Genomic DNA, 24,072 nt, shown 5'->3' with positions numbered 1-24,072 from the left:
AAATGCTGAAGAAATGACTAAATGAAATAGCCTAATTAAAGTAGAACTTTTCTGTGATGCTTCACATGCTGTGAGAGGAGATGTCACTTCCTCATCTTCATGTGACCTCGGACACCTGCATGTGTCCTCTGGCTGCTTGGGGGAGCGTTAGAGAGCACTCGCACATGCATGCGTCCCCTCTGGATTTTCAAAGATAAAAGGTCAAGGTCACTGTACCTCATGTTTATTTCTTACTTGTGGATGTAGTAACTCTAGTATGCTTTGAGATATTTTATCTAAGCGTTGCACAAATCTATTCTCTGACTCTGTTTTATCTAGCTTTTAATCCGTTTTATCGCGATTCACTCAAACCAATGCTTATTTGTTTATCTATTTTTCCATTATTATATCCCGTTTATTGTGATTTTGGATGTGTTGTATTCCTGCCTTGACAGATTTTGGCCAATCCTCGCCATCAGTTCAACACGCGCTCCATTTACAAGAATGTGACTCTGGTGGCCTGGGACCCTGCGCCTTACACTCTCAACCTGCAGAAGGTATGTTTGCCTTTTCTACGTATCATACGAGCCTGTTTCTCATAAAACACACACAACAAATTTGTTTAGCATATAAATTGATGAATTATATCCATTTTTATTCATGTATAGGTAGCCAGAACAAAGCTTGGAAGGCTTTCATTGTGTGACTCCCTCTTTCATATTTTTCTCCCCCTCCCTCCTCCTCCTCGTCTTTGTTCTTCCTTTTAATTATAATTTGCGGAACAGTCCGCTGCCACAGTCAATAAGATCATATGGACTCCTGTGAGGACTGAAGCATTCAGGTTAATATCCTGAAAAAAGGATCTTTGCAATTAGAGTTGATTTACATTCTACTCTGCGGCTTTCAGGATTTGAGTTATTTGGCCACTTGCTATGTTGTGGGAATATTAAAAATGTCCTTGTCTGTTCCTATTGATTTACCTCTGCCGCTTAATTTTTTCATGGCTTAATAATAGAAGCACTTGTCTTATGAAATAAGTTGACCTTTAGTTCTCTGTAAGAGCAGCTGGTTGTTGCTGTGCAGCCTGATGGGATGGAGCGGAGGTAATTTATTTCTCCCAACACTTTAATGGCTCACTTAATTATAGAGTAAACCATGTTCAGGTTTATCAGATCAATAGCAAGTGTACAAACATGCATTCAGCATAGTGTGGCGACTTTTTTTTGAAACCACACAGAAGAGCTTAAGCTGGAAAAAACCAGCAATGTCACACAAAGGAGAGGAGGGATTTTTTTTCTAGGCGATTGATCTGTCTGTTTTTCAAAGTACACAACTGTTTCACTGCTGACTGCCTTTTTTCCTCTACAGCTTTGTAGTCCTCTTTAGCCACAACTTATGGTAGCTAGTAGCCTCTGAAAATACTGCAGAGTAACCATATAGTTAGGTCCATAATTATTATGACAGTGTCAATTTTGATTATTTTGCTTTTATTTTCCACCAAAATGGATTTATAATAAAGCAATCAATATGCAACTGAAGCGCAGACTCAGTTTTAATGTGTTTTTAATTGGCTTTTATCATTTAGGAATTACATCTATTCTATTTAGAATTCCTCCATTCCCCCATCCAGCTCTGCTTGTAACGTAAACAGTCTGCTTACAGATAAAAAGGTTTTCCTCCATGAAAACACTCTAGCATAGCTAAGGCTAAAGCTCATGACGCTATGTTAACTACATAAGCTACACAGGTAACAGAGCTAAAGCATAAAATGCTATGTAAGCTGTGTAGGTAACCTACCTTCTTAACTAATGACGCTAAAGCAAAGAAAGCTTTGTTGGCTATATAAGCTGTGTAGGTAATGTAGCTTCATAACTAACAACACTAAAGCAAAGAAAGCTATGTAAGCTATATAGGTAATGTAGCTACAATAGTAACAACACTAAAGCAAAAGAAGCTACATTAGCTGTTTAAGGTACGTAGGTAATATGGCTACATAACAAATGACACTAAAGCAAATGAAGCTACATTAGCTATGTAGGTAACGCAGCTTCATAACTAATGACACCAAAGCAAAAGAAGCTATGTTAGCTACATAAGCTACATAGGTAATGTAGCTTCATAACTAACGACACTAAAGCATAAAATGCTATGTTAGCTATGTAAGCTGTGTAGGTAACAAATCTTCATAACTAACAACGCTAAAGCAAAGACAGCTTTGCTAGATATGTCAACTGTGTAGGTAAAGTAGCTGCATAACTAAGCACACCAAATCAACAGAAGCTAAGTAAGCTATGTGGGTAACATAGCTACAAAATTAACAACACTAAAGAAAAAAAATGCTATGTTAGCTATGTTAGCTATGTAAGCTGTGTAGGTAAGATACCTTCACAACTAATGATGCTAAAGCAAGAAAGCTTTGTTATGTAAGCTGTTTAGGTAACAGGTTCATAACTAAGCACACTAAATCAGCAGTAGGTATGGAAGCCATGTAGGTAATATAGCTACAAAAGTAACAAAACTAAAGCAAAAGAAGCTATATTAGCTATGTAAGTCATGTGGGTAACATAGGTACATAACTAATGACACCAAAGTAAATGAAGCTATGTTAGCTACATAAGCTACGTAGGCAAGGTAGCTTCATAACTAATATCGCTAAAGCATAAAAATCTGTCAGCTATGTAACAATGTAAGTAATGTACCTTCATAATTAACAACACTTAAGCAAAGGAACCTATGTTGGCTATGTAAGCTGTGTAGGTAACGTAGCTTCATAACTAAGCGCACTAAAACAGCTGAAGCTATGTAAGCTATGTAGGTAACATAGCTACAAAAGTAGCTAAGAAAGCTTCATTAGCTATGTTAGGTATGTAGGTAACATGGCTACATAACTAATGACACCAAAGCAAATGAAGCTATGTTACCTACATAAGTTACTTAGGTAATGTAGCTTCATAACTAACAACAATAAAGCAAAAGAAGCTACATTAGCTATGTAAGCTATGTAAGCTATGTAGCTTACGTAGCTACATAACCAACAACACTAAAGCAAAAGATGCTACATTAGCTATGTAAGGTATGTAGGTAACATGGCTACATAACTAATGACACCACATCAAATGAAGCTATGTTAGCTATATAAGCTACATAGTTAACATAGCTACACAGCTAACAAAGCTAAAGCAAACACAGCTAGGTACGTTAGATTATGCTATATTTGACAAGCTTGGCCCATTTTAGAAGAAGTTACAGGAATGGTTGCTCGCTTAAGCTTTGTAAATTTTAGTCAAAGCTATCCTAGCTACATTTGCAACAGTTGTGATTCTGAGTCTGAGACTGAGACACCAACTGTGAAGTTTGGTTGAGAAGGGATAATGGTATGGGGCTGTTTTTCAGGGTTTGGGCTAGGCCACTTATCTCCAGTAAAGGTTAACCTTAATGCTCAGCATACCAAGACGTTTTGGACAATGCTATGCTTCCAACTTTGAGGCAACAGTTTAGGGAAATGCCGCATAAATGCTTTACAGAATGAATGGGCACAAATTCCAACAAAAACACTTCAAAATCTTGAGGGAAGTCTTCCAAGAGGAGTGGATGCTGTTATAGCTAACACATGTCCTTGAAAACAAAGTCATTACAGTTCCTGTTGGTGTTATAGGCAGCTGAATACTTTTGTCCATATAGTGTATGTGATAATTCCTGTTGAATAAACCTTACACTGTTAATTACATCATGTTCACATGGCATACATACAGTATTGTATAAATGTAGATGTGCCATTTTGGATTCACAGTCATTCTTAATTCATTCTGTGGTAGAGTTTTATTGTGGCTCTGTTGAATAGCCAGTATTTATCAGGCTCTCCTTGCTTTGTGAATAACAGCAAATGAACATTAATTAAGCCTTTTTGACGTCTCATCGAGGAAATTAGAGTTGTAACAATTTAGTGAAAAAATCCCAGTTTTTTTGTATCGTGATGACAATAAATGATATGATTATGTGTTTCTGTCCTCAATCCATTCTAACTGACCTTTATTACCATCAATGAGTGACAGTGTGATTGCATCCCTGTGTTTATAGTTTGATCCATTGTATTGCACAGAACAGGCACGGTATGTTCAATGGGTCCTAAAGAATTATAGAATAAATTGAATAAGCTTGTTTATCCAGCAGGGCAGAACATTCTCTTTGTTTCTCCAATGAAAGACAGAAACATCTCTCATGATAAAGCTGTGGACTCCACATAGAAAGGTGTACAGAAGTACAACCTGAATGATGAATTCCATCTTTGTAAGTTTTTTTTGTTCACAGCTAAACAAAAGCTCCCATGATAAAAAGGATTCCCTGAACTAGAGGTACAGGCAGCATCATCTGATTCATAACACAGGTATAATTCAGTGTCATCAATAATAGACAGCTCTTCTCTGCACACAGCATCTTGCACTGCTTCTAATGATTTCTGTCAGAGGCTTATAACTTTCCCAGCTGCTTTGATGAGTCTGACATGCTTGTTTTTTTGTTGCTCACTGTCAGCTTGTCAAATCAGACAGGCAGAGGCTGATAGGGTTTTCAACATTTGAAGGACTCATTGCCCCTTAAATTTGACAAGAAACAGACTCTGACAGGCCGTCTTCTTGCCTCAGACAAAACCTTTGTTTCTATGATGGCAGAATGAAATGGACTGATTAACAAAGGGCGCTCATGTAACCCCTGGACTTGTGCCTTGAATTTGTGAAGGAAGAGGTGAAATCACTGACTGTATATAAAAACAGACAACACATCTGCATCTCTTTCCACTGCACAAAATTGAAGCCAAAGTACCCACATTTATTTAATATGCCTTCTGCTAGACCAGTGGTTCCCAAACTTTTTCTTCCCCTCCCCCCAACAAAGAGACATAAAAAAGCCAGACTGGAGTTTGCAAAAATGTATCTGAGTAAGCCTCAATCCTTCTGGGAGAACATTTTGTGGACAGATGAGACTAAGGTAGAACTTTTTGGAAAATCACGTCATTCTACTGTTAACAGAAAACGGAATGAGGCCTCCAGAGAAAAGAACACAGTACCTACAGTTAAACATGGTGGAGGTTCATGTTTTGGAGTTGTTTTGCTGCCTCTGGCACTGGGTGCCTTAGCTGTGTGCAACTAATCATTAAATCTGGAGACTATCAAAAGATTGGACAGATGTTGACAGATGGTCTTAAGTTTTCCTGCAAAATGTCTTGATAGATTTGGGAAGTCATTTTTCCGTCAATGACAGCAATCCGTCCAGGCCCTGAGGCAGCAAAGCAGCCCCAAACCATGATGGCCCCTCCACCATATTTCACAGTTGGGATGAGGTTTTGATGTTGGTGTGCTGTCATTCTCCATTCACTCCATTCTTGTTTAATTTTTTACTTACTGTAGATTTGTCAACACAAATGTTAGCATGTGCCAGAGAGTTCTGTAAGTCTCTAGCTGACATTCTAGGATTCTTCTTCACCTCATTAAGCATTCTGTGCTGTGCTCTTGCAGTCATCTTTACAGGACACCCACGCCTAGGGAGAGTAGCAACAGTGCTGAACTTTCTCCATTTGTAGACAGTCTGTCTTACCGTGGACACATGAACATCAAGGCTTTTAGAGATACTTCTGTAACCCTTTCCAGCTTCGTGCAAGTCAACAATTCTTGATCGTAGGTCTTCTGAGAGCTCTTTTGTGCCAGACATGGTTCACATCAGCTAATGCTTCTTGAGAACCGCAAACTTAAAACTGGTGTGTGTTTTTTATAGGGCAGGGCAGCTTTAACCAACACATCCAATCTCATCACAGTGATTGGACTCCAGGTTGGCTGACTCCTGGCTTCAATTAGCTCTTGGAGAAGTCATTAGCCTAGGGGTTCACATACTTTGTCCACCTTGCACTGTGAATGTTTACATGTTTTGTTCAATAAAAACATGAAAACATATCATTTTTTGCATGGTATTAGTTTAAGCAGACTGTGTTTGTCTATTGTTGTGACTTAGATGAAGATCAGAACACATTTTATAACCAATTTATGCAGAAATCCAAGAAATCCAAAAGGGTTCACATACTTTTTCTTGCAACTGTACCTTAAAAAGCACCAAGAAATGGTTAGAGACAAAGCACTGGAGAGTTCTGAAGTGGCCAGCAATGAGTCCGGATCTAAATACCATTGAACACGTATGGAGAGATCTCAAAATCGCTGTTACAAGAAGGCACCCTTCAAATCTGAGAGACTTGAAGCAGTTTGCAAAAGAAGAGTGGTCCAAAATTCCAGTTGAGAGGTGTAAGAGGCTGGTTGATGGTTATAGGAAGCGGTTGGCTTCAGTTATTTTTTCCCAAGGGTGTGCAACCAAATATCAAGTCTAGGTTGCAAACAATTCTGCGCGGCCTATTTTTTGAGTTTTGTATAAAATTAGGTCAATTTTGGCTTTTTTCTTTTGTTTTTAGTTTTTTTTTTTGTGTGTTGTTCCAATGCACATAAAGAAAATAAACATGCATACCAAAAGCACTTGTAATTGCAACAACTTCTTAGGAGAAATTGTGTATTTTTTGGAAAAATTCCAGGGGTGCCAATACTTTCATCCGTGACTGTATAGTATAGAGATAAATGGGGAACTTTCATTGTTTACATCCTATTCTGTTGTGTGATATGAATGTGTGAAGGGAGATCTGCAATGTTTATGAAATCTGCTGTTTCTTGTTTCATAGCTTTCCCTCTTATTTTTCCTCATTGTGTTGCCAAGGTTGGACTTGAGTATAGGATGTGCCATTGTAGGTGCAGCATCTATACATGCATCAAGCACATCTACACCAGGGATGACTCAATGTCTGCAATGTGGCAAACATGTTGGTAGCTGCGACTGTAACTTTTTTTAGTTCTGTTTTGTTCAGTGCCACACCATGTATGTCATGAATTATTTATCTCAAGGTAATAATAAAAATCAAATATGAATAATTTAAGTGAAATGTTTCCCCACCTGCTGTGAAAATGGACTTACTTGTAGTGCAGAACAGCAGCAGATGTAGAAGCAAACAGCACGACACCTGAATAAAACGGAAGTAAAAATGTTCCACTTATATAACAGAATTTAAATGCTTGTCTTTTAGAGTGAAGTCTTTAAAATCAGTCAAGTAGAGCATTATAATGTGTCAGGTTATTATTAAAGGCTGTGTGTCTTCCTGTTGTGTATTTGCAAAAGGTACGATTTTCCATCTCAGTTGTTTGGTGCCATATGCCATCCAACGATTATGCACATGTAAGGAAATATGTTTTTCAGCTCTGATGAAAGCTTCTGTGTCTATCATGAGTTCAGAGATGAAAGAACAATGAGACTGAAATCAGCTTAAGGCTTCTCTGCCTGTGTCTGGATATATTTCAGCTGTTTGTCTCTTCTACATTCATACTTTGCCAACCTTCCAGTGATGAGCTTTTACATGCCGACTTTACATTCCCCTCAGTAGCTGTTAAACTGGCTACACCATGAGCACTAATTATCTGATTTTTCATTCACACAATGGCCTTCTTCCCATTCAGTAGTCTATCACATATTTACTTAAAGGGCTATTTCAAACAAAACATCACACCTCAAAAATATGGTAAAACTTCAAGTTAAAGCCCATCCCAATTTAAGGCCCATTTCCTTTAAAATAATCAGAAAAATAACAATAAGACAAAAAAAAAAGGCTTCCATAAAGACAGAATAATGCTGGTAAGAGTAATGGTTGTACAGCAGGACAGGGCAACACTGTGTTACACAAAACCTAGATCAAAGTAGTTATTTGTGATATCATACCATTCTCTAACATAGTTGAATATTCTCTCAGGTGTAAATTTACAGTTGACACAGCGCCAGGACCCAGGCTCTTAGCTCGCTTGGACAAACAGTCGGCATGCCTTTTGCCACACTTACACTGATGTCTGATTGTCGAAAAAAACAAAAAGACAAAGTCAAAAAGATGATTTGATGAGCTAACGTTATGAAGCTGCAGTTAGCTTTAATGTAAGTGATGAGCTAACTTCTGGTTATGTTATGTAGGGAAATTTGCTGCAAAATGATGTTCAGTGTTGGGGCGGTTACTCAGAAAGAACTGAATCCATTATACTTTACTAGTTACTTAGTTACAGCTAAAATAATGAAATGAAAAAACAGCACTAAGCTTTACATAGTCCCACATAAGTGTATTGTAATCTATTTCATGCAGTAAAAGGCGTAAGGATACATGAGCGTCATCAACACAATAAGTGATGTTACAAGGTGGGACTTAGTGTTGGTCAGCCGTGGAGTGTGTCGTGTGTTATGCTGAGTCAAGAGAGTTAGTGAGTCATCTTAATAAAGTCAACAAAAGACAGATTGATAATACAACAGAAGACCACTATTAGCACAATTCCATATTTTAATAAAGAGGATCCGTCCTGCTGCTCTTCTGATCTAAAATAGGTAAAAAAGGAAAAGTTGTGAAAATCAGACAAACACAGCACCTCACAGAAAATATGTCCAGGACAAACCCACAGGAGGTAACATTTTCTCAAACATATAGGCTGCCAAAGCCTATTGATGTCAGCTTTTGTGGTTACCTGTCGCTGTTTTTGAAAATCCTGTTTGATCTGCTGGTAGGTGTTGGCTTTGTGCAGTTATCTTGAGTCTCAGTTAAACCCTGGGGAAAACGTAACCTTTTGGTCAGGTTTAGGCTACCAAAAGGTAAACATCAAAAACCTGACCTGCACAACCTGTTACAGACTGTTTTATAAAGACTAGTAAACGGTCTAATTTTGCAGGGATAAAAAAAGCTCATCCTCCTTGAAAACTCTCTAAGCAGATAAGGCAGCTAAAGCTAATGAAGCTATGGTAGTAAGGTAGTTAAAAGAACTACATAGCTAAATCTAAAGCTAAAACAATTGAAAGTCAAAAGCCTGACCCTGTCACAACCTGTTATAGAATGTTTAATAAAGACGAGTAAACGGTCTAATTTTGCAGGAATTAAAAAGCTTGTCCTTCATGAAAGCACTCTGAGCAGCTAAAGCTAAAGCTAATGAAGCTATGGTAGCTGTGTAGTTAACAGAACTACATAGCTAAATCTAAAGCTAAAACAGTTAAAAGTCAAAAACCTTACTTGCACAATCTGTTACAGAATGTTTAATAAAAATGTGTATGCAGTCTATTGACAGGAAAAAAAAGCTTATCCCACAAAAAACACTCTTACGCAGCTAACATAGCTAAGGCTAAAGCTAATGAAGCTATGGTAGCAATGTAGATAACAGAGTTACATCTTAAGCTAAAAAAGCAAACAAAACTATGTTAGCTATGTCAGATTATGCTAAAGCTAGACCCTTTATAGAAGTAGGTATGTGAATGGTGGCTTGTTTTAGTGTTGTTAGCTTTAGCTAAAGCTAATGGAGCCACATTGGCTTACAAAGTGACACTAATACATATAGCGTGTGAAGCTTTGTTAGCTTTTGCTAAAGCTAATAGCGCTTAATTAAGCCACTGTTCGTTAACCTTGCAAAGCATAGGGATACGCCTGTTTCTGTGTTTATCACTGGCGAATCCATCTTCCAAAGCACCCGTCTGAACTGTTTGGGCCCGGTTAGAAAGTGACAGGACTAATCAGCATGGAGGGTCAGTACTTTTGGGTGCGGCTCAGTCGTGACGTAAGTAAGCAGCGACAGGAGGGGGGTGAAATAATGGCAGAAGAGCTTAGCAGGGATGCTGCTAATGCACCAATTTTATCAGAACTTGACGACATTTCTTAGTTAAAAGAAGAATGAAGAACAGCATTGAGTTGTTTTCTTTTCAAAAATGACAAAAGTCTAAATGAGTATTAAAGGATGTTTGATATGAGCTGTGTCCCAATTCACTGGCTACGTTCTGATGACAAATGCATCTTTCTTTTCCCAGTCAGTGAAGGATCTATTCTTCATGGTCCAGCATCTCAACACTCACAGCCCCTTTTTAATTGAGGTTACTGGTTTTCAATTTACAAGCTTTGACTAAAAAAATAAGAAGATCCAAGATAATAAAAGGCCTTGAAACTTCAAGTTAACTTTACAATACAAAAATTGTACATTTATATATTTTCTTTGGTAGTTAACAACTACTTCTATCCAGTTAAAAAGATTAAATCTCTCTCAAAGTTTAATTACCAGAGAAAAAGTTTTACTAACTTTGCTGAAGAAACTTAAGGTGTTTCAGCTCCCACTCAGGTTTGCATTCTTTATAAGGGTTGGCTTTCAAAACAGTTGTGCTTTTACAAAAGGCTGCTTGTACTTGAAATATTTTTAGTTTTAAGAGAAACTTGAGAATCCAAACACAACCCTCTGCATACTTAACATTCAGCATAATCAAGGCCAAACCAGAAAAAATGGGTATAAAAATGCCTATTTAAAAACCTCTACTCAAAACATGACGCTTCATGGCTATGCCTTCTTTCTATCATCTGAAGCTGTTTAAAATCTTATTTTTTTGGCACAATAATGAGATTCTAATGGAATTTTAAAAGAAATATAAGTTTATTATTAATGTTTGTAACATTTTGCCCTCTTCTCTTTCTTCTTCAGTGGTATGCCAGTCCTGACTACAACCTGTTTGGTCCATATGTTGAGCACCGCAAACTCCATCCTGACCAGCCCTTCTATATCCTCCACCCCAGCTACCTGTGGAGACTGTGGGATGTGATTCAGAGCAACACTCAGGAGAACATCCAGCCCAATCCCCCCTCATCTGGCTTTATAGGTGAGTACATACATGTCCATACATGCACATGTGGAGGCAGTATGCATGCAGAGTGCGTCTGTACTCTGCATCCATACATGCACACATGGAGGCAGTATGCATGCACAGTGCGTCTGTTCTCTGCAGTCAGTCCGATTTGTACTCTTATCTCGCCGTTTCCTTCCTGCTCCTAGAGGAGATACAAGCACACAGACATGCACATATTCTCACATGTATTCGAATGCATGATGAAATTCTTATCTTTGCTGTGCATAGCTACAGTATCAGTATGCAGCAGGGCTCTGTAGTATGCGCCATAGCAGTACATCTAAGCAGGGGGGCAGTGGAAATGTGACCACTGGAAGCTCATCTGAGAAAATCTCCCACTTGTCAATATCCATTTCATGTCTGTCCACAGCATTTTATAATTTACAAGTGTTTCAATTTCCTTTTTTCCTGCACACAGACATAATCCATTAAACATGCAATCATGATCGGTTGAATTTTTTTAAGTCTGAGTGACAGAACATTACTCTTCCTGTTCATCTTGTTTGTATCTTGTATGTTGAATGTACTTATCAAGAGTCATTTTTACTTGTCACTGTGGATTTTCATGCTGACAACATAAAAACATGGTCTAAGATTTGTGTTGTTAGTTTTTGTTAATACACCAAAACTCTGGTCTTTTGGGAAGAAGTGAAATGTTGTGACCTTTGCATTGGCAGTCACCCACTGCCTCAGTGATTCTCAATGTGGGCATCCGGCCCCCCTTCGGAGTAGCAAGACACTGAGAGGGGGTCACCTGATGCCTTAAAAAAACTACAAATATTTAAAAAAAATGTTTCTAAATGATATATTTTACCTATTTTTACAAAAAAACATGCATAAAATTAGTTGAATGAAAAATTAATTTAAATTGATTGATAGTATTAATGCATGAGTGTTTTAACAGTAGCATTGTTGGCTTACAGTTTCCTCATTTAAGAGCCGAAAAATGTGTCACTGTTGAAAGTATTTATTTGTGCAACCTTACCCACCCAATTTTGGCACTATTTTTTTCTTTATATTATTTATTCTTTCACAATTTGAGCCCTTTTTTTTTTTTTTTTTTTCCAATTTTTGTCATTTTACACAAATTGTGCCACATTTTACCCAATTTCAGCACGTTTCTCATCCACTTTTACAATTTTTGCCACATTTAACCCATTTCTGATATTTTAATCTCTTTCTACCACATTTTAAGCCCATTTTTCCACTGTAAAGCCACTGTTGCCAACTTTATACCCTTTCCACCACTTTTTCAGCCTGTTTTTGCAACTTCTAAACCAATTCTTGCTACTTTCCACCTGTTGTTTCCTCTGTTGACCCGATATTGCCACAACCACCCCATTTTCACCACTTTTTATGCCAAGTTTTAACCATTTTAACTGCATCTTACCATTTATTGAGGCCATTTTTGCTAGTTCAACCCATGTGTAAGCCCATATTTCCCACTTTTAAAACCATTTCACCACCATTTCCACACACTTTTGCAACTTTAAACTCACCTTTGCAACCTTTAATCCCATTTTAACTTATTTTCTGCCCAATTTTTATGACTTTTAAGCCATTATTGCCACTGTTAACCCTTTTAGCACAATTTTTGCTGGGTTTTGACACTTTAGCCATTTTTTCCCCACTGTTTGCCACTTCTAACCCACTTCTGCTGCTTTGAAAAACCAATTTCACCATCTTCTCCATCAATAATTGTCATTTTTATCCCTTTTAGCCGTTTTGACCCATTTTAATGTTGTTTTTAATAAAAGGGATTTACAGTTTTAAGATGGCAATATACTAAAGCACACATGAAAGATATGTGTTGCTTTGACAGGAGTGATTATTATTCAGGTTAAATATTAAATGTGGATATCACAGCCTAACTTTACTATGGACCATGATTTTGCTGACCTCCATGAGCCCACAGTTTGACTGGGCCCCAGAAAGCTCTCCCCCTTATGTGGGGCCTTGTCTGTACATGACTATTGGGTGTCCCCAGTCTCTGGCACCTTTATTTTGGGGTCACTGGCTGAACAGTTTGAGAACCCCTGGCCTAGATAATTGTGACATTGAATAGAACTGTCTGAATTCCCAAAAAATGGTTATGTCAACTTGGAAATGGTTGGATGTTCGTGTTCACTGTGATGTAACTGTTAGTTGTTTTTCTGGTCAGTGCAGAAACAGTGAAAAACAACCTGCTGTTAATAGGGATGCACCGATGCATGTTTTAACATCAGTATCAGCCAGTATCGGCCCTATTGGCTAATACAAGCTTTCAGGAAATAATGGGGGATGAAGAGATATCTGTAGCCAATGGTTATGTCTTATCTCCAGTCAATTTGATATAGATTTTATACCTGGCTGAAGAAGTCACCCCATATTCCCACAGAACCCCCCACATGGTTCAACAATTGGCCAGAGTCTCCTTTCATCCAAGTGGAGAGTGTGACTTTGCCCCGAGTAAAGGAGTTCAAGTATCTCAAGGTCTTGTTGATGAGTGAGGGTAGAATGGGCTGTGAGATTGACAGGTGCAGAGCTGAGCCAGAGGACAAAGCTTTGATTTACTGGTTGATCTTTGTTCCAACCCTCAGTTAGGGTCATGAACTTTGGGTAATGACCAAAAGAATGAGATCGCAAGTTCAAGCAGCTGAAGTGAGATTTCTTAGCCTTAGAGATAGCTCTCAGAGGAGCTCAGACATCCAAGGGATCTTGAAGTAAAGCTGCTGCTCCTTCATCTAGAAAAGAGACAGTTAAGGTGGTTTGGGCATCTAAATAAGATACCTTCTGGTTGCTTCCTTGTGGAAGTCTTCCCAGGTAAACCCAGGACTTGCTGGAGGGATTATATATCTCATCTGGCCTGGGTCCATCTTGGAATCCCCCAGGGAGAGCTGGAAAATGTTATCCGATGGTATCTCAAAATAGAGCTGCTGCTCCTTCTTCTCTAAAGGAGCCAGTTAAGGTGGTTTGGGCATCTGATTAAGATGCCTCTTGGTTGCTTCCTTGTGGAGGTCTTCCAGGGGCACCCAACTGGGAGGAGACCCAGGGGGCCGACCCAGGACTGGAGGGATTGTATAGCTCATCTCGCCTGAGTATGCCACGGATTCCCCTAGGAAGAGCTGGAAAATGTTGCTGGGGAGAAGGATGTCTGGGCAGAGTTGTTCAGTTGTTGTCTGCCCAGACATCCTGATTGCTATTGACAATCAGCTAAATTGTTATTTGAAGGAACAGTGTGTATTGGCCCTAATTTTCCCAATCAATGCATCTCTACCTATTACCACCCACCTATTTTCTTGCTACTGTTTGACAGAATTGCACAAACTCCATCTAACGGTAATGTTTGCTTTCATTTGTTTTCCTGTTAATGTCTGCTGTTGTGTAAGGATACAGCAGGCACCAGTTTTCCTGATCAATTTAGAGGCACTCAGATAATAATGGTTACATTAACACAGTTTTCACACTAAAACACTGCAGCTTTGTGAATATTTTAAAGGGAAAAAAATGAACAGAGTACAATAAAAAGCATATTCCTGTCCACCACAGCAGGTCATTTTGACTGTCACTGATGAAAATGAATGGCAGCTTTAATTGGAGTAAATGCATGGTTATTTTAATGTTCTCTTGTCATGTTCTGTTGGACACATACTGTAAATGAATCTGCCTACTGATTAATTATGCTACATGCTGAATACAAGAATTGATTTTCCTCGGCTGTTGGCAGGAGCCGTCTGTGTATGAAAGGTCAAACACAATCCCTGTTGCTCTTGTCAGACGCATGTCCTATTTATAAATTAAAAACTTTCATATTCTGATTAATAGTTTATTTTCATCTTGCCAGTTCTATGTATGGGGCTAAAGCAAGAGTAGAAGATGTACAAAATGACAAAGATAAGGGTGCTTGACTCCTAAAGAATAGGCAGTTAAGTGTATGGATTGGGTCCTTGGTTGCCATGGAGGCTGCTTTGTAATTTTTTGTCTTCTTGAAGGAATCCAATCATTATGGTAACAAGGGGGAGGAGATGATCTGTGCCCTCTGACTGGAGTTTCTTTCAAGAAAAGGACTCCGACATTTTGGAGGACTTCAAAATTGGTGGCATTTCAGTTTCTGTGATATGTTAGGTTTAGGTTTTCTGACAGCTATATACTTAAAGTCCCTGTGAAGTGCAATCTAAAATGTGTGTCTAAACACGCTAGATATGTTGGAATAAGGTTGCTGTAAACATGAAAAAACAGAGATCTATGTGTGAGTGAGTTCTGGATTTAGACCACTTAAGTTTTTCATCTCTTGGTTTAATTTGGGCATGGCAAATATAGCATCCCTTGACATCACATTGTGCTATGGTGATTACCCCCCCCCCCCAATGCTACAACATATCATGAGCCGTTTTAAGTCTCCTGTTGGCTAATGTCACTGCCTTAACAGCAAGCTACATGCTGTGTTTTTGTTCATTACGAGGTAAATTTACCAATCTATCAGCCACTGTGGCCTACGGGTCATTAGAAGTATCATAACAGAGTGATTTGTGACAGAACAGATTTCACCCTAAGGTCAAGGGGCTGGCTAATTAGTATCTATTTTTTCACTCGAACCAGATTGAAACAGGATCAAACATCTTACCTGCTGAAGATTTGTTTTAATCCATATTTCACTTGTCTTTAGTCCTGGATGATTAAAAGAAGCAGACTGTGGCTTTGTCTCTCTCAAAGCAGCAACAGTTAATCCCTCCTGTATGTTAGCATCACGATGCTATAGTTTAGCAAAGTATTCGATGATAGACTCATTCTGTTCCTGGCAAGCTTTTCATGATGTCTCCAATTCTACTCATAACAGACAGCTTTTATTTTGTCTCATAAACAAAGATAACTTCATATAACTCAGAAAGAGAGGTTTAAGGAATACCTGAAATGTAAAACACAGGATGAGAAAATAAAACTGAGGCGTTTTATCTATAAACTGCCTGCCATGGCATGATGAGTGTGATTCATTTAGGAACATGCTCATCATACATTTAAACATCTTATTGCAAAATGGATATACAATTTACTTGGTGCAGACGGCTCTTCTCAAAAGATGCTTTCTTGGTTAGTCAAGCAGCATGCTTTAACTTTCCAGGGAGCGCATGGTGCATGGATAGATAAATTAATGACAATGCATACTGAATACAATGAAATAAGTTCAACAACAATCCATATATAGTAGCATGAATCTGAATAGAAGGGTGCAACAAGCTTTATGCTATGGAGGAGGAGGCTGGGGTGGAGGAGGTTAAGCTGTGTCGACAGCAGCATGGTGCATTTGCATTAATGCAAGCAGGGATCAGTGAGAAGTACATCATATTTAAATACACTGGTGTGTTGAGAGAAAGAGCTTTGGGAGCTGGGTGATAATTGTGATCAGCTGGCAGTCAGCTGATCATGGATCACTAAGCTTCATTTGTTTCTCTGGTGGCTTAAAAAAAGTTGTAACATAGCAACATAGCAGGGACTTTAATCAAGTAAACTCTTCATGGACCAATAATTTTTCAGCTTCACTGAAAAGGAAACTTGTACCCAAAGAAAAGAGTCAAACCCCCAGAAATAGAATCTGACAGTTTCTATGCAGGTATCTTTTTAAACACAGAGATTCAGCAGTTTTCATCCACAGCAATGACATTTATTGAAACAAAGCAAACCAACAGTAAAACACAATGAAAAGACCACGTGTCTCTTTGAGTCTCTGGGGGATAGCATCCATTCACAGCATGAGCTGACTCCACTCAGCTACTAGATGTCAGATTGTCCAGTAGTCATGTGCCTGAGCCTCATCACCACCCTGCAGTGAGAAGGTCAGCCTTCACTGATTCACAGCCAGCGTCGTACGTTGAGGGAGCCCCTTCTGTGTCAAACATGCACAATTTCTGTACGATACTTTGTGAATGTTGCATCCCGTTCCGGTTCCCAGTCTTGAAATCTGCAGCCAGGTGTAAACCGTTCAGGAGAAGTCCTGCAGATGTGTTTTTGTCAAATCTGTCTGTTACTTTATCTCTTCGACAGTTAAACGGCATCATTATGGCTCATCATGACTCGTCTGATGTTCTTGCTGTGTAACCTTAAAAATCCAAGAGTTTGGTGTGGGTAAGCTAAACCCTGAAATGTGAGCCATTTGGCATTCCATGCTTGCTTTTTTTTTACCACCCTTTTCCATAACACATTGTCCGCAAGCCTATCATGTCTCTTGCACTAAATCCAGGTTTAATTTTGTGTATACATCCCCATGGTTTCAGGTCAGTTTAAAATCAATTGTACAAACAAACATGCAACAAAACCATGCAATATCACAGACCAGAATTATAAAATTTGTAAGAATATACAAGTTGAACACTGGGGTAAGATCTTTGTATGATCATTTTTCAGGATTCTTCAACATTTACAGACAGAGCAGCGCAGATAATGGAGGAAAAGATGAAGCTTAAATCATGAGTACATCGATCCACTTACACACTGATTGAAGCAGCACAGATGATTATCAAGCATTGGCATTTACAGCAGCACAGTGACAAAGTGACTGAACAGCAACAGAAAATAGGCACTAGGTTTTTGTGGTGTAGAAAAGACGGTGGAAAACACCTAAACAGGCCCTGGATTTCATGGCAGAATTCTGCCAATGAGAAATGTAGGCATCTAAGAATATTAAAACTTGGAAATCTTCAGAAGTAGTGGCAAATTAACAAATTCTGAAATTTTGTAAAGATATTTTTCTCCAAAATTTGGACCCTTATAAGGTTGTTAAGAGATATTGTGCTTTTTGTGATGACACTGACAGTTGTTCAAAAAATCATTAAGTCCTGTTAAAAGTTAAGACAAACTATGATTGGTGCTATTTTAATCACATTGAGAATAAGTTGAAAGTGTATTAGTGTACATTATATGGCCAAAAGCAGACTTTTGCATTCTGTTCTGCTCCTCAATGAAAGACAGGCAGTAGCCAAAGTTCCATGACGAACCTCTGTTTTTCTACATAATAGGACCTAAAAATAATTTGTTTTAGCAATTCAAACTGTTTCCTGCTGAAGCACTGAAGTGGCCTGGAGAGAGGCTCTCACTAAACCCTTCAAACACCTTTTGGGATAAAGTGGAAGCCGCCTCCAAAAGAGGTCTTATCATCAAATATCAGTGCCCGAATTCACAATGTGGCTTGACGGAAGCATATCTCTAAAGCCAAAATCTCCAGATGCTTGTGGAAAGCTTTTCCTAGGAAGTGGCGGCTGTAAAAGCAACATTTAAATAATGCTTACGGTCAAAGAAAGATAGCTTTATCAGTTCTCCTCACACTTTTGGCCAAATAAAAGTACAGGTCAAACCAAAAACAGATAAACTACTGAGACAAACAAAAAAGTCCATTCTGTACAAAGACAAGCTCACATATAAAGAACATTTACTGTCAGCTCACATTTAGTCCACATTCTCCAGGAGTTCACATTGCAATTGTAGGGTTTAAATTGACTGTATTTCCTGTGTGGATGGTAGAGAATATCCAGGCTCAATTTTGGACCTCAGGGGGGTTCGTGTGCTTGGTATTTGGGGTGCTGCAGCACTGGTTGAGAGCGTCTGTGGAAATCTGGGCAGTGCAGGCCACCGTGTTGCTGTAGACCCTGCGGTTCAGCTGGATCACGGTGGTCTTGGAGGGCATGGAGATGTTGCCGTTCTCCGCTGACCAGTGGTCGCAGTGAAACAGAATCAGGAAACACCTGTAGAACTGAGAAAGAGACAAGAGTGTGAAGAAACTGAGATTTTTAACATATAGAGTAAAAAAAAATCAGTCAGGACCACTATCAAGGAACAACACATTTGTGGTTATAAAAACTTCCTTTTATTAGCAGTTATTGAATCGCGATAATTGCCTTCATGTATATTTGGGGTGTGGTTGTTGCCCTTCCACCAGCCTATGTGGAGTGTGATCGTGCAAGAGCAGCACACGTGACACTAAAATGACATTGATTTGGTCTGAAGCAGAATAAAGGAGGAGCTGGGGTGGAGGAGGATTGCATAAAGCAGCTTGAAGAGTGTTCTCTGTCTTTCGCTCACTGCATGGTCACTGAGTTTTTCCTTTTTAACAGCTTTTCTCCCTCATTATATGTAAAGCATTAATTAGCAGTCATTAGCTGCAACTGCCATGTTACTGCTCATCACAGTGCATAGATAGCTAGTTCTTTTCAGTGGGTCGTAATGTGTGCATGGAAAAAAGTTGGCCAAAAGCCTATGGCATGTTTTTTTTTTTGGAAGGACATGTCTCTTTCTCTTTGTTTTGTAACATCTTTGGTTCCATCTCTAGTCCAAAGAGCACTTTAACCATAAAAAAACATTAGGTTATGTGGCCCTGTAGACGCCTTAGTGGTTAGGTCACCCATCATGTATGCGAACACCTTTGTTCAAGTCTGGCCTTTTGCTCTTTTGCAGCCATATTTAAACTTCTCTAGCTTGGCTACGCTTTGCTACTCTCTCTGCAAGCTGCTTTTGCAACCCTCCTCCACCCCAGCTCCTCCTTTATTCTTTTTCTGACTTAATCAATGTCTTTCTTTTGTCACTGATGCCTGCTCTGCTCTGGGCTTTTTGCTGCTTCACTGCCTGCCTCAGGCTTTCCTTGTAGGCACAGGAAGTGCAGAAACATGCTTTTCAGGCTTGATGCTTTCCCCGTAGTTTTGTGCAAGGGCAGGGGAATCCCATAACAGCCACACAGCCAAAGAAAAATCATGGCAATAAGTGCAAATTAATATCTGCTTATAAAGAAATTCTGACTGTAAATCATGTGCGTTTCTTGACAGGGTGGTCCTGGCTGAATTATATTTAATCATTGGAGAAATTAGTCACTTGGAACATCCCTTGTTGTTAAATGTCTGTTTTGGCTATCAAATGAAGGAGGACTCTAATGCTGCAGCTCCAGTAAATCCTTCACTTTTGCAACATTATAGATGGTGTAGACTCATCATTAGTCTTCACGTACAGAGAGGATTGACCTTGTTCTGTCACTCCCACAGAGAGTTGTTGTAAAGGTAAGTTGTCCGGTGTTTCAGCTGACATCATGCCTTAGTGCACTTCTGTGTCTTCACATTCAACAGGTGAAGCCATTTGAGCAGAGGAAATGGTCCTCTAATAGCTTGTTGCACTGGAAGGGAATGTATTCACTAACAATGGGTGGCTGTTCTGACCTTTGTGGTCACTCAGCCCACCAAGAAAAGAAAAAAGGTCTGAAAGCTTTTCTTTCAAATACAAGATGTGCTCATTCCTTCTATAGGTTTCCTGACTGTTTTGGGGTTCTTTCTTATCGTTGGAGTTCATTTCTAAGAGTACAGAAAGTCTTTTATCAACAGTGGTTTCTTGCGCAATAGCAGACCAATGATGTTGAGAAATGTGGTAATGATCTGAAGCACGAATATGAGGATTCTGATGGCTCAGTTGAAGAAAATGATTTTAACTATAAAGGGAAAAAAGATCAAATTGTGCAAAAGTGAAATCAACTTAAAAATGTACCTGTCTAAATTGAGCATTAAACATGCCAATTTAATTTTGTTAGTGTTATAAAAATGTCTAATATTATTTAAATCCAAAGATATTTGATTTACATTTTTTCATTAGCATTGTATATAGTAGATAGTTATCATTTGGGTTTTTCTAGTTTTCAGATGAGCCTGAAAAAAGTGTTCACCTGTTTAAGGTTTTACGCTTTTTATTATTCAAAACATGGTCAATATTATTTGGCTTTTTTGCCAATAAAACAACTCTTTAGTGTCAAAGTGAAAACAGATATCTACAAAGTAATGTCAATTAAAAAAATGTAAGTTAAAATAAGTGGCTGCATCAATATTTACCCACTTCAAGTCAGTATTTAGTAGCTGCATCTTTGGCTGCAATCACAGCACTGAGTCTGTGTGGATAGGTCTTAATCAGGCTTGCACAGCTGGACACTGCAATTTTACTCCATTCTTCTTTGCAAAAGGTTGCCCTGGGAATCGGGTGTGAACAGCTCTTTAAAAGCCCAGCCCCAAACTCTACTGGATTGAGATCTGGACTTTGACTTGCCCACTCCAGAACATTCACTTTGTAGTCTTTAAACCATTTCTGTGTAGCTATTGCTGTATGCTTCAGGTCATTGTCTTGCATCTTCTCCCAAGCTATATTTCTAGATAAGATTGACTGGATAAGATTGTCCTCCAGGATTTCCTATATTTTCCATGTTGAATTTGATCTTTAGACGCCGTTCAGGGCAGGCTGCCAAGAAGCATCCCCACAGTATGATGCTGCCACAGGTGTACGTCACAGTGGGGATGGCGTGCTTGTGGTGATGTGCTGTGTATGGTGTCCACCAAACATAGTGTCTTGTCTGATGGCCTAAAAGCACCATTTTGGTCTCCTTAGACCAAAGAACTTTCTTAAACTTAATCATGTAGTCTCCCACATGCCTTTTAGCAAACTCTTGTTAAGATTTAATCTGAGTTTTATTCAACAGTGACTTTCTCTTTGCCTGACCAACAGTTGTATGCAGTCTCAGATGGTGAAGCTTGCAACTCCTTCAAAGTATCCTAGGTGTCTTGGTGGCCTCTCTCAATAGTCTCTTTCTTGCACAGTCCCTCAACTTGTGAGGACGGCCTGATCTAGGCAGATTTACACTGTGCCATATTTGTTCTATTTCTTGATGATTGATCTAATTTAACTCTGGGGGATGATCACTGCCAGTGATTTTTTTTGTATCCATCCCTTGACTTAAACATTTCAATAACCAGTTGTCTGTGTTTCTTGGAGTGTTCTTTTGTCTTCGTGGTGTAATGGTTGCCATAAATACTGATTAACTTTCCAGACACAGGTGTCTTTATACTACAAACACCTGAGACGCATTCGCTGCAGTCTGGTGATCCCAATTTCACTACTTATGTCAGTCACTTTAAAGGGGGTGAATTTTTATGCATTCAGCTATTTCATCTTACACGTTTTCATTAGATTTATAGTACTTTGTTGAAATCTGTTTTCACTTTGATATTAAAAGGATTATTTTGCCAAAAACACCAAGTTATATTGAGCATTATAGATTTTAAAAATCAATAAAAGGGTTAAACATTCAAGGGGGTGAATGCTTTTTATAGGCACTGTATCATGCACATGCACACATTTCAGCATCATTCATACACCTACAGCAGAGGCTCATCTGGCTATAATCCAGACTCATTCACAAACATAATCACACCATCATAGCGCAGCAATTTAGAGTAATTTAGGCTGATCCTCTAAACAAAAATGGCCCCCGTTTTTCATCAACCTATGAAAAGAAGATTAATTTTAGAGGAAAAAATGGGAGATAGGAAAATCCTGGATAGGAAAAAAAGAAATATTACAGGCTTTCATACAAACACTGTTGAGGAAAGGCTTGGGTGAAGTGATCCATCACTTATGTTCACAACATGCTTACACATTCTGCTGGAGGGATTTTACTCTGTTGTTTGCAGTGATTGTTATCATAGACAGCAGCAATGGAAAAAGGAAGCGGAATTACAATCAGAAAAAAATGGTATACAGGGAGCATACAAAGCCAGGTGGATAAAAAAAAGCAGTAACAAAATGCATGCGAGCTAAGTGCTCTTTGTGTCTGCACATAGCCCATTGTATAAAAGATACTATGTAGAGCATGCTGAGGCAGGCAAACCCACTATCTTCATTTATTCTGCATTCAGTTCTATTTTTATCCTTATCTAACGCCGGCTTTTGCTGAAGGTGCATGCTCTTTTTCAGCACTAAACTTTACATTTACACTAAAACAAAATCAAATTTGCACCAGAGTCCTTGACTTTTGACACGGTGCAGATCCAGGGCAGATTTTCTGATTAATGCTTTTCATAAAGATACGTGTGGAGCAGCTGCTGGGACAGATTATGACACCTTCACTTGACGTAATCTGATTTCCCCATCTGAGAGAACAATGTATCTCTGCATAGTAATACTAGAGCCTACATGTGGATTGGTAATGTAAACGCTAAAAACTAATTTTAACCCTGCAAGACTAGGATGTTATCTTTTTTCATATAAGAGAAAAAGGAATCACATTAATCAGGGTGCAGCCAGGCAGCACCTCAATATTATCAGGATGAGCTTGAGTTCTGTGGCCTGATAATCAGAATATATGGCTTAATGTAAACCTCACTCTGAGTAGACATTTTTTTTCGGCATTCAAAGAACATGCTGATATAAAACTCATGATGAGTTTCTATATTTCTATGAAATAAACTGAAATGAATACTGATGTTTATTCATGACCTACATTAGCAAATGAGACCATTAGTTAATGATCCATGCTTTCTATCTAGTTATTTTTATTGCCTGAAATTAGTGCTGCAGGGTTGGTATCAGATGATCCTTTTTACATTTTCCACAGCAGAAATTCACAGTAAGTTACACAGTGGACTTTCCAGTGGAAGTAATTAGTTGTTGTTTGTTCAAAACTACTACTTCTACTTGTGCGGTAAAATAAATATACTGCAAGTGTGGTCCTACGTTGTCCACAGGAGGCACCAAATTCAGCACAATTCCTCAGAGGAGCTTTCACATGTATGCATAATCCACGGTACCATTTGTTGTCACTTTTCTCTCCCCTTGCTAATTATCCACCAGTCTATTTTGATAGACTTAAAAAATGTTTTTTAATCCTGCCTTTTAGGCTGAGATTGGTCGACTTTAGTTAAGAGAAAACAGAACTGATTTGATACCACAGGAGTCACTTGAGCTCTACTACCCTGTAGGCTTATAACAATAACACCTTTTTATTTGATGGCACTATTGTTGAAGAACTTTTAACCTTGTAGGGTTTTCTGCAATTATTTGCTTGCTTTTTAAAAGAGAAAGGAATATCATTACCTCTCAAGTCTTTCAGGTGAACACAATGCTACAGTTCATGTAGCTTGACAAGGCATGGAAACTTGAATTAGCTTGCTTTAAAAGTGACAATCTACCTTTTAAGCAGTGACATATACACTACAGACAAAAGTGTTTTGCCACCTGACCATCACACCAACAGTGACTGTAGTAACACTGATTCAAATGCATGTACTTTAATATGGAGTCGGTCCCCTTTTTGCAGCTAGGACACCCTCCACTCTTCTTGGAAGGCTTTCCAGAAGATTTGGAGTGTTTTTGTTTTTGTAGGAAAGTGCTTTACACCACTTCATCTGACACCTGACATTGGACTTGGTGATGTGAGGCTTGCATGCAGCCGCTTGGCCATGAAAACCCATTCCATGAAGCTCCCGCTGCACAGTTTTTGTGCTTACATTAATGCCAGTTGAAGTTCAGAACTCTTCAGCTATGGAATCAACAGAACTTTTACGCACC

The 24,072-nt window shown here is 38.8% G+C and overlaps 2 protein-coding genes across 2 annotated transcripts in view; one reads left to right on the top strand and one right to left on the bottom strand.

Moving 5' to 3' along the window:
- st6gal2a (ST6 beta-galactosamide alpha-2,6-sialyltranferase 2a) overlaps positions 1 to 24,072 on the top strand; it is a 111,806-nt gene that overhangs the window by 85,355 nt on the left and 2,379 nt on the right. The window contains exons 5-6 of the mRNA XM_041807255.1: positions 435 to 536; positions 10,536 to 10,710. Of these exons, the coding sequence (XP_041663189.1) occupies positions 435 to 536; positions 10,536 to 10,710 (277 nt within the window). The remainder of the gene's footprint in view (positions 1 to 434; positions 537 to 10,535; positions 10,711 to 24,072) is intronic.
- tmtops2b (teleost multiple tissue opsin 2b) overlaps positions 16,893 to 24,072 on the bottom strand; it is a 69,418-nt gene continuing 62,238 nt past the window's right edge. The window contains exon 4 of the mRNA XM_041807256.1: positions 16,893 to 18,457. Coding sequence (XP_041663190.1) covers positions 18,242 to 18,457 — 216 coding nt within the window. The 3' untranslated portion in view covers positions 16,893 to 18,241. The remainder of the gene's footprint in view (positions 18,458 to 24,072) is intronic.

The sequence above is a fragment of the Cheilinus undulatus genome, linkage group 15 (assembly GCF_018320785.1).
Source record: "Cheilinus undulatus linkage group 15, ASM1832078v1, whole genome shotgun sequence".
Lineage (NCBI taxonomy): Eukaryota > Metazoa > Chordata > Actinopteri > Labriformes > Labridae > Cheilinus > Cheilinus undulatus.
This window is presented reverse-complemented; position numbering and strand designations above follow the sequence as displayed.